Genomic DNA, 11,730 nt, shown 5'->3' with positions numbered 1-11,730 from the left:
ATAAATAAATTCATAAACCAAATATATTTTAAATAATGTAAAATTAACTTCCTTACTGACACGTAAGAGCATCATTAACGCAAGGCGCCGGGCCGCAAATCGCGAGTCCCCGCACGAGACGCGCGTTGGAGGGGGAGGATTTGTGGCCTGGGGACGGTCCCGGGGTCCGGCCCGGGCTCGCGTTGGATGGTTCACGGCCGTGACGGAGCTGCAATTTTTGCCAAAATTGGAAGAGGAAGAAGATGAAGAAGAGGGAGAGGGAGATGGGTGACGGAGCCCAATTTTCTGATTTATTTTGCATTTGGAAGAGAAAGAAGAGGGAGTGGGAGAGGAAGAAGAGGGAGGAAGATGAAGAAGAGGGGCGGCAGATCCAATTTTCTAATTTTTAATTTTTTTGCATTTTTTATGTTATAATTTTTAGTTTTTTTGCATTTTTTATGTTATAAATTTTAGTTTTTTTTGCCTTTGTATTTTTTTCTAGGATTTGTAATTTCTTTTTTCGAATGAACAATTTATTTTCCCGGTTTGAATTGTTCAACGTATTGCATTTACGAGTTAAATAAGTTGAAGTTGTGAATAATGTCAAGTATTAGTTGCGGCCCGAGTTGTGGCCTGCAGGGTTAGAGCAATTGGGGCCTGAGACTCAAATTTAGGGGAATGATGACGTGGAAGGACTTGGGACCTGAAATCGGGCCGGGGTTAATGATGCCCTAAGTAGCCTAAGAATTAAATTTTTTTAAGAAGTATATGGATTGCTGGCCAAATCAATCATTCGAGATTGATGGCCAGCTTAGCTAATTTCTTATCTACATATTTTAATTGCCTCGAATTCACGATCGACTCATTTACATAGTAGTATAACATTTTATTTATATAATTATCTTTTGTGGTGCAGAAATTACGCGTCTAATTATGAGATTAAATCTCGGAAATAATACAATTATTAATCGATTTTTGTAATTTTAGGACGAATTTAATGTCGTTGAAAATTGGAATCACCACAACATTGGTCAACTTGAAAAAAATTGTAATCACACAATTCTTCAAAATGAATTAAACGGAAAAGTATGTTGTTTACTAATGAAACGACGTTATTTTACGGTGATGAATTAGAAATATAGTTTTATATTAGTACAATATTTCTGAAACAGATATTTTCTGAGCAAAACACAACAAATTCATATAAAACGATGTATTATTATTCACGATAATTAATCATATGAATCGAGATATGCATTTAATTATAAACAAGATTAAATTAAGTAAAGTTAAAGTGCCTATATGAAGATTCCAAAAAATAGTTTACAAATTTTGGGGTTGTCATTGCACGTAACAATGATATCTTGAATTGTTTGGCAAATCCACTTTTTATATCAAACTTTGGTGGTTAAGTATTGTCTTATTCTTGATAGGCTATTATTTAATGATAACAAGGAAACAAGCATCCAATACTTAAGAGATGTCATGTGAAAATTAAGACAATTAGTTCGCCTTTTGTTTTGCTTACGGATCTTATCATACAAGATAACTTAAATCTAAGTTATATTCATGCATATTTAATCTCATTGCAAGAAAAATATGCATATTTAATCTCATTGCAAGAAAAATATGCATATTTAATCTCATTGTGCGAACGAATATTTTAATTAGTGACAGAGTTCTATATATTAACAGCAAGGTTTAGACTTTAGAGAGTACAATTACGCAATTTCTCCTCCCCGATGGCCAAATTAATGAAATAACCATGTATTCGTCATATTCACAAATTGAAAAAAAAATATAGTCCAATTATTTAATTCAATAAAATTTATGTACTATTTAATTTTGTCTTCATAGCACTAAAGTTTGTTGTGGATAACAGTAGTTTTAATTCAATCTGAATACACGACACGAGAGCTCTTCGAACGTAGAATCAATGGGGATTTAAGGGGAAGGGAGGAGTGGCCGATCCCTCCAGACCATCTGGAGAATCCAATTATTTTTTAGTCTGAGCCCAAAAAACACCAATTGGTCATAAAATATTTGGATAAGTTCAAAATTAATGCAATGTTGAATGTTCCATTTTATTTTTTAGAGTTCAAATATTTATTGCTCGTTTATATACTTTCCTGATAAAAGCGAATGATTTTTACATTCTAAATAACGAAATTGTAAATCTGCTAATTCCATATCACCGAATTTTCAATCCAATGAATCTAGCAAATGAATACGGAGTAGTATAAATAAATTGTGTAAAACTAAAGTAATTACAAATTACAATAGTTTTTGTGAAGTAAAGAGGAGATCTGGCGCATATGGAGGCAAGTAATTAAGTGGCGTGATTTATTACAGTTGACATTAATTTATGCAAGAAGAGGAAAAAAGTGACCGTATACGGAAAGGTGCATACGGCACAGTACACACAGTAGCACGCACTGACCGTTTTTTTTTTAATTTTCCATGTGGGTCCCATCTGGCCTTCAAGTTGTGTTTCTGTTTCTATTGTTGTATGAAAATTAGTGGAATGCCATACCCCATGCACGCAGTGTTAAATGACCATATTAGAATTGGAAAATAAAATGTAATTAGGATTTAGTTTAACATTTATTCTCAGCTTATATATAAGGTAATGTATTGTATTTTATAGTTAATATTTTCATAATATAGTCAATAAAGATATTTTCCTCTTTTCTCCTCTCTCTTAGTCTGACGGTTTCTTCAATGTACCATGGCAATTTATTCATTTTTCCTCAATAGTTTTTCTATGTATTTTGATTCTCCAAACTTTACATGGTATCAGAGCAAATCTTCCGCATATCACTCTTATCTCCCGATCTATTTCCTCTTTGTTCATAATGAACAATGGTGGTGATTTGTTGCCGGAGAGTTCTCCGATCGACTCACCGCCGGTGAAAAAAAAAGAAAAAAAGAAAAAAAGAAAAGAAAAAGTGTTTGATCTCCTCTCATGTTTTCAATTTTCTCTCATCAATCTCTCTTTTTCATTTCAATTTTGAATCGGTTGATTTGAATCTCACCGATCTGATTTTTTTCTCATTGAAATTTCTCTGTTCTCATCGATCTAAATCGGTTCTCTATGATTTCACCGATAAAATTCGGTTTTCTCTATTCTTACAAATTGAAATAGGATTCTATGAATCTGAAATATCAAATATGTTTCTCATTTTTAATCTCCGATTGAATTTGGTTTTCTTTGTTCTCAAAGATTGAAATAGGATTCTATGAATCTGAAATATCAATCTCAATCTTTGTTCTCTCATTGAATCTTTCTAAAATTCTCAGTAAGCCTCATAAATTTTTTTTGTTGTTCATCTCAATTTCTCTAAATCTGTTGCCTCTGTCATCCAAGTCTTGTTCTCTAGCCTATTGTGTGGCATTTGTTGGATTGTGTTTCTGTAAATATTCTGGTTTTATTGTGCCGTTTCAATGCCTTTCGTTTGGTTTTTTTTGGAAGATTGTTCGATATTGACTCAGATCTCTTTACTACTGTGAAATTGATGAGCCTACTCCTTGATTGAAGGCCATATTAAGTTTTCGAGTTCCTAATCAAGGGGATGGAAAGTTGATAAGCTCAAGGTGTTGCCAATCCTATTGTGAATCTTTATGCTATGGATGATGTTCTAGGAAGCAATGCTCGACATCAATAATATGCTCAAGATGGAACGTAATTAGGATTTAGTTAGAATAAGATTGAGATGCTTGTAGTTCTTCTTCTTTTGTAGTTTGATGTTATTGTCAATATGGTAGCAATTTTTTGCTTCCATCTTGAGGTAGGCTATTAGAATTGGAAAATAAAATGTAATTAGGATTTAGTTTAGCATTTATTCTCAGCCTATATATAAGGCAATGCATTGTATTTTGTAGTCGACACTTTCACAAAAATGTAATTAGGATTTAATTTAGCATTTATTCTCAGCGTATATATAAGACAATGTATTGTATTTTGTAGTTAACACTTTCACAATGTAGTCAATAAAGATATTTTCCTCTTTTCTTCTATCTCTTAGTCTGACGGTTTCTTCAATCTACCATGGCAGTTTCTTCATTTTTCCTCAATTGTTTTTCTATGTATTTTGTTTCTCCAAACTTTACAGACCATACGGCCCTTTCGTCTTCTTTGAGGGGGATAATATTAGTGAATTATTTGAAAAATCGCGTCGACCTCAATCTGGCGTGCTCAGGTACGAACCTCGGGATGGGGCATGCCCGGGCAACCGTTGCCATGTGTTTGAGTGTGTCTGCCGCGCACACCCCCTCGTCGTTCAATTATGTACTACCTATGTCTAATAGCAGTTGAGGTTTATTCTTTTTTTTTATGTTATCCCAATTTAGTTGAGTCATTTCATTTGCTAGCTAAAAATTTTATACTTGTACTGTACTTTCTTTTTTTTTCATAATTTATTCTCTTATCTCTTTAACCTTTAAACATCAATTTCTAAATCTTGTGTCCGAAATAATGTCTTAATTGCCTTGTGATGGAGGGAGTCTTTTATAAAATTATATCATTCGTCCCAAGATAGTTGAAGCATTAATTTTAGGTACGAGATTTTAAAAAATGATGTTTAAAGATTAAATGTAAAGATAATAAAGCATGAAAGATAAAGAGGGAGTAAAATATGAAAAGAAAAAAAATTAGCCAAAAAAAAAGATGCAACTCAACTAAATTGGGACAATCATAAAAGAAACATCATAGTTTTATGTTTAGCTTAATAGCAATAGTTAGTTGGGACAATCTTAAAAGAAACATCATAGTTTTATGTTTAGCTTAATAGTAAACATCATAGTTTTATGTTTAGCTTAATAGCAATAGTTTTATGTTTACATAGTAAAATATATTTTCACCAATAGATTGACATCAAAACACTAGATTCCTATACTATCCATAATTATTTCACGTCAGACGCGGACGCGAAAATATGTCCAGGTAGAGGCTATATACCTAAATACACTTTTTTATTGAATAATGCTATGCGGGCACATTATGGCCAGCCATAAATTAATTAAATAAAAAAATTGATTTTTTTTCAAATTTTTAGTTTAATATTACTTGATTTTACTTTTATATCATCTTCATTATATGTTGCTCAACATGTTAGCGTTGCTTTTTCGTAGTTTTTGCTCAACTTATTACTACTGTCATTTCTTGATTGTTGCTCAACGTATACAGTAATTCGTGATATTAATGTGTTTTACGTAATGGAATTCAAAGATAAGTATCAACTCACAAGTCCATTCACACACATATAAGTTTATATCGGTAATTCTAATTTTTTATACATGTAAATGGACTAAATTAACTTTTTATGGCCGACCACATGATGGCCATTTAGCATCACACTTTTTTATTTCCAAACATAGTGCGTCATCCTCTTGGGCTCGAGCTGCTATATGTGGTTGAAGGACATCCTACCTACCGATACTATTACTACGTACACATATATAATAATAATAATCCGTAACATGATTATTAAAAATAAACAAAGCCAATGCCGCTAATTACCTGCGATTTTACGCGATTTTATACAATGAAAATAGATAAAAGATGATGGCATAATAGGAATTTGGACGAAATGGAAAGGGCAAAGAGTGAAAAAGTGATAGAGAGTCATAATCATTAGATTTAGACAGCCGCATGTCTCCTCAGAAGTGGATCTTCGCACGTTACGAATGTTTACTCTCTTTCTACTCACATTCACCCTTCAATCCTCTCTCTCTCTCCCTAATTACTCTTCACACTTCCACAGAAACACAAACCAACCGCCATCCCTCTCTCTCTCTCACACACACAGCATCACGCAGTTTCAACCCACATTCAACTCCTCTCTCTCTCTACAATCACTCTGCTGAACCACTTTCCCCTTAAAGCTCTTATTTTTCGGTGAAATATCGCAAATTCTTTCTCTCTCTCCATATTTTCAACTCTCATTTAATCATTTCTGGCATCAAATTAAAGCTCCGGTTGCAGCTTTTTACAAATTCATGTAGACAATCGGTCAATAAAGTGAATCATCTTTTGCAAGACCGAATGAGAAATCATTTCATCTCAGCCCAGGCCCCACGCCAAAGCTTCGATCTCTCTCTCTCTAGAAATTGAGGATTTCCTTTGATGATTCTGCGCGGAACTGATGAAGAATTTCCAGTGGCTGAAGCAGATAGCGAACACGCACAGCAAGCTGGAGAGGAGGCTGTCGCTGGGGGAGTACAAGCGAGCGATTTCATGGTCGAAATACCTGATTTCATCGGGAGCAGAGATCAAGGGCGGGGGAGAGGAGGAGTGGAGCGCTGACATGTCGCAGCTCTTCATCGGCAACAAATTCGCCTCCGGGAGGCACAGCAGGATCTACAGAGGCGTTTACAAGCAGAGAGATGTCGCGATTAAGCTCATCAGCCAGCCTCAGGAAGATGGAGATTTGGCTGCATTTTTGGAGAAGCAGTTCACTTCTGAAGTTGCTCTCTTGTTCAGGCTCAGGCACCCCAACATCATCTCTGTGAGTCACATCTTCTTCATTTTTCTAGCCTTTTTTTCCAACTTTTGCCTAATTTTGAGGGGTTTGGTTATGGTTTTAATAGTGTTGTACCCTATGCATAGAACGTTGTACGTTGTGCATTGTGTGAGAACTTTTGCATTTGTGTATTTGTTCTCTCCACTGATTATTGTATGCCAATGTACATGGACAAAATGGATAATGTTGTTGCTGCTCAATGTACAAAGATTTGTTTTTGAGTCAAATCTCCATCTTGTAATTTTCCCTGTTGCCTAATTAGGCCATTTCAAGATTCCTAATTTATTAAAGCTTCCTACATAGTTAGTTGTCAGGTGCTACCTGTTTCTATCTTGTTTAAGTATCTTTACTGCCGACCCTCATTGTTCAAATCGTCTGCTGTCTTGAAAGAATCTTGTAATGTCCATCACTTTCACTAACAAGAAGATGTGTTGTTGTTGAAGTTTGATTGACTTTATAAATGCAGTTCATTGCAGCATGTAAGAAACCCCCAGTATTTTGTATTATCACAGAGTACTATCCCGGTGGCTCCCTTAGGAAGTACCTCCACCAGCAAGGGCTGCATTCGCTCCCCCACGACCTCGTCCTGAGGCTGGCGCTCGACATTGCCCACGGCATGCAGTATCTTCATGCTCGGGGGATTCTTCATCGGGATCTTAAATCCGAGAACCTTCTGCTCGATGAGGATATGTGTGTCAAGGTAGCGGATTTTGGCATCTCGTGTTTGGAAACACAGTGTGGCAGTGCCAAGGGATTCACGGGCACCTACCGCTGGATGGCCCCGGAAATGATCAAGGAGAAACGCCACACGAAGAAAGTCGATGTTTACAGTTTTGGCATTGTCATGTGGGAGTTGCTAACTGCGTTGATACCTTTTGACGACATGACTCCAGAACAAGCAGCGTTTGCAGTATGCCAGAAGGTATAGATTTAAAGCTTACTTAGTTGACGTTGGCTTGCATCTTGAAATGGTTCCGAAATGAACTTTTGTTATTCAATTATCTCAAAACTCACCATATACATAGTGTTTCTTGATGATATTCAAGTGAACAGAGTTGAAGTCTAGAGATACTATGAGGGCTTGTCAATCGATGTTTTAGACCTTTACTCGTTTGATTACTATAGATTATAAGAAGCCTCTAAACATCATTTACAGCTTAAAAATGGTGATTATGGCTTTTGCTAATGACCCTCTAAGGTTGATGATACACTTTTAGGAATGTTGGAATCATTAGTTATAGTATTTCTTTATTTGTCTCATAGTTGAAAAAAAACTGTTGTTTAAATGTGGATCTTAGTATGCACTGGACTACGTATTCGATCGCCTCGATTTAGTTGTAATGCTCACTAAACTGCAACGTGTAACATTTCATATCTTCTTAGGACTGTTAACTTTCTGTGATTGCTTTTGAAGTTTGAACTAAACAATTTGGGAGCTTGTTTATTTACTCATTCTGCTGTAATATTGTGTGTTCTTGGCAGAATGCAAGGCCGCCGCTGCCTTCTACGTGCCCTGCAGCATTTAGCCGTCTCATCCGGCGTTGCTGGTCGAGCAATCCAGACAAGCGGCCGCATTTTGATGAGATTGTAAGCATACTTGAGGGGTACTCGGAATCTCTAGGGCGAGACCCGGAATTCTTTTCCTCGTACGAGCCGTCAGAGGGATATGCTCTTGCAAGGTGCATTCCGAAGTGTATTGCAGCTCGTCGATCCCCGCCGGTGGGGACATGAGGACCTGTCCGATCAGGTGTGATGGATGCTGAATGCATTGTAGTAGTTTTCATCAATGTTAGGGATGAGTTTGATTTGTGATTTGAGGTGCAATTGATTCCTTCTGCAACCATTTAGTTTTTCCTTTCTTCTATGGAATGTTGTGGAATTGAGATAGTTCTCTTTGATTACTCTCCAAAATGGGGACGATAATTCTAAAGAGAAAATTCTATTAGAAAAAAGTGTAGTATCATGGAAATTTTAATTTAATATTTTATATAATTTCGTAACAAAATTTATATCATTTCAGATATACTATTGTTGGATCATATCCCAACTTACATAACAAATACTCAAATTTCAATATATTACACATGCTTAATATATACTCCATAATTCAGAGTGTGACCCACCAATTTTATGTTATGTTATGTTATGTTATGATTTACCACCCATAGAAGGAAAGCCTTCAAAGGATACCGGTCTTCTAAATTTGAAATTAATGTGTTTATATTTGTTCTCTGTCTTTTCTCTAAATGTTACATTTCTTTTTGCATTTTTTGCATTCATAAGGGATGAGTTTCTTTTAATTTTGTTCAAGAAGGAAAATAAGCAATTGCATCTACTTACTAAGCACATCTAATTATCTTTGATTAGTATATGTAAGCTAAAAGTGATTTTCGATATATGTAAATATGTCAAGTAAAAATTACTGCAGACTTAATACATGGAAAGGAAAAAGGTAAAAAACAATCAATTCTAAGATGTAATAAAATCCAAGCAATGAATTGGATTAAAATTCTCAGACGTATATCTCTGTATCAATGGTTTTCCATATTCTATTTCACAGACCATTCCATAGTTAATAAACTATATATATTTCTATTTCAATAAACAAACATGTGACAGTTTGGCCGAGTGGTCTAAGGCGCCAGATTTAGGCTCTGGTCCGAAAGGGCGTGGGTTCAAATCCCACAGCTGTCATTTATTTTTATTTTTGTAGTATTACTACAATTTAATGTCAGTTTCAAGTATAAATAATTGAATACTACTAGTAGGTTTTTGCAAGAAAATATTATCCTTTTTTCTATATTTGTTCATATTTATCTGCTTTGTCAAAATGATATATCCAAAATTCCTGGCCTCAATAATTCGGAATTCTCAAAAGTAAATTAATTAATAAATAAATACTTGAAGTAGACAACATTGTTGCCCCATTCCCCTTGGCATATGTGGTCTCATGCTTCATGATAATTGATACACACATAGACTAGGTAACATATTCACTACTTGATACGACTACATTTTGTGCTAATCACATGATCTTATCACCCAATTTCGAATTATATGGCCTTTTTAAATTTTAACTACCAAGTTCTCAACTTTTTATTTTTAAATTTTTTAGTAACTAATCATCATGCTAATTTATAGGCATTTCAAAAGATAAGACAGTTAACTTAAGGTGTTTAAGGCTGATCGGATCCATACCCAAGAGATAGGTCCATTGACCATTTGATTAAAAATGGTGAGTCACTCGATCATATCTTTTGAGTTTCAAATTTTTATTATTTTGATGTTAAAATTCTCAAATTTCATTTTTTTTCCTTAAATAGAACTAAACTCAAGTTAAGCAAATCAAACAAGCTCAATAAATATTTTTAATTATCCCACATAGAACACACTCAAACATTCTTGAAAACTCAACCTGCAATTAAAAATCAAAAGTATAATATTTTTACAAATAAAATCATAAATAAATTTTAAAAAATAAAATTTTATGATAATTTGTTATTGAGATTTTTGTCCTAAAACCATTAATTTTCTCATGAATATGTTATTTCCTATAAGCTATTAAAGTGGTGTGAAAAAACATAAACTTTTATTTTAGTTGTTTTTCCATGACGATCTAGATGAATTACGTGATATTTTTAGTCTTAGTTGTCGATATTTCCAAAATCCCTCGATTACTATTTTACAATTTAAATGGTTTCTATAAGAATATAGTGACAAAAATATAGGCTAAAATAGCTGGGGTTATAAGGGGTATGTTTCTTTTGTAGTTTTAGGCCATATTTAACCTTCCATAAATGTCATAGACTTTTTTTTTTCCTGCTTTGGGAGGGACGCATGACCCTCATGCGTCTTCCGTTAATGAAATGCATGACAGAGATGCGTTTTTGAGTAAGACGCATGAGTGACATGCGTCTTTCAATTTTTATTTTTTATTTTTAAAGACGCATAAGCTTCATGCGTCATAGGAATAGACGCATCCTTCACATGCGTCGCCTTTTTTTAAATTTTATTAGACGACGCATGAGGGTCATGCGTCTTAGGGAGAGACGCATGAGGGTCATGCATCTCTAATTTGCAAAAAACAGACGAGACCAGACGCGACAGAGGCATAGGCTGACGCAAAAAGGGTGATTTCTTTGGCGATTCAAGCGATTTCCCGTCATATTCCGGTAAGTTTTCTTCAATCTTTCAATATTCCTCCCTTATTTGTTGTTTATTTGCATATTTTTTGTAGGTTTCTCTCAATTTTGTAAATTAGGGTTTATAACATCAATATGCTCTTGAACATTCACTTGATTATTCATTCCAACATCAACATCTGCAACGTCTACTTGCTCATTCATACCACAATCAAAGCTCATATGTTCAACCCTCGTAGATGATCCAACACCATAATCAATAACTGGTGGGATTTCTAAATTTCCAACATAGGAATACTCAAGAAATAATTCAATATGACGAGTAGAATCTAGAGCCTCATTGAACATAAACATCACACTATCATCACTGTCAACCCCAGTACATATATAACTCGTACTGGTACCAAAGAGACAATGCCCCCATGATATTTCGATGGAGTGTTAAAATGAATCTATTCTTATCTTAGCACATATCATTGCAACTAATTCGGAGAATGAAACACACGAATTCAAAACGATGGAGGCTCTCGCACGAGGTGGATCATAACCAATACCCACTTGAGGAAGTTGAACTATTCTACCACCCCAATATAAACCCACAAATACTTGCATGATTTCTGCAAAAATATATATACAAACCAACATCAATTATAGACAATTTTTTTTCTAAAAACCCTAATTTAGTAAGTTTAAGATAAATTTATTAGAAACCCTAATAATATGTAAATAAACAACAAATAAGGGAGGAATGTTGAAAGATTGAACAAAACTTATCGGAATATGACGGAAAATCGTCGGAATCGCCAAGAAATCACCGAAATCGCCTGAGTTGCGCCCTTTCTCTCTTTCACTCGCGCAGATAATGAAGCTACTGCCTCTGTCCGACTGTTTTATGCAAATTAGAGACGCATGACCCTCATGCGTCTCTCCCTAAGACGCATGACGGTCATGCGTCGTCTAAAAAAATAAAAAAATAGCAACGCATGACGCTCATGCGTCTTCTAAAAAAAAGAAAAAATTGACAACGCATGTCTTTCATCGTCTTAGGAAAAAACGCATCTCCGTCATGCGTTTTATTAATGGGAGAT

At 34.8% G+C, this 11,730-nt stretch overlaps 1 protein-coding gene and 1 non-coding gene across 2 annotated transcripts; both read left to right on the top strand.

Moving 5' to 3' along the window:
- The first annotated feature begins 5,648 nt into the window (after positions 1-5,648).
- On the top strand, positions 5,649-8,514 carry LOC121746614 (serine/threonine/tyrosine-protein kinase HT1-like). The gene is made up of 3 exons (XM_042140514.1): positions 5,649-6,485; positions 6,967-7,422; positions 7,983-8,514. The coding sequence occupies exons 1-3, from the start codon at positions 6,123-6,125 to the stop codon at positions 8,229-8,231; spliced, it is 1,068 nt and encodes a 355-aa protein (XP_041996448.1). The 5' UTR covers positions 5,649-6,122; the 3' UTR covers positions 8,232-8,514.
- A 600-nt stretch (positions 8,515-9,114) lies between these two features.
- Positions 9,115-9,194, top strand: TRNAL-UAG. Its single transcript has one exon. It is a non-coding gene; the product is annotated as a tRNA-Leu (tRNA).
- Positions 9,195-11,730: the final 2,536 nt, after the last annotated feature.

This window comes from Salvia splendens, chromosome 9, assembly GCF_004379255.2.
Source record: "Salvia splendens isolate huo1 chromosome 9, SspV2, whole genome shotgun sequence".
Taxonomy (NCBI): Eukaryota; Viridiplantae; Streptophyta; class Magnoliopsida; order Lamiales; family Lamiaceae; genus Salvia; species Salvia splendens.
The sequence above is the reverse complement of the archived record's forward strand: the minus strand, read 5'-3'. Positions and strand labels throughout refer to the sequence as shown.

What these genes read in the sequence shown, in the direction of transcription:
- LOC121746614 (XM_042140514.1), top strand. Translation starts at nt 6,123, where the DNA reads ATGAAGAATTTCCAGTGGCTGAAGCAGATAGCGAACACGCACAGCAAG. An exon ending in GGCACCCCAACATCATCTCT is followed by an intron (nt 6,486 to 6,966) that starts GTGAGTCACATC and finishes TTATAAATGCAG; the next exon opens with TTCATTGCAGCATGTAAGAA. An exon ending in CGTTTGCAGTATGCCAGAAG is followed by an intron (nt 7,423 to 7,982) that starts GTATAGATTTAA and finishes TGTTCTTGGCAG; the next exon opens with AATGCAAGGCCGCCGCTGCC.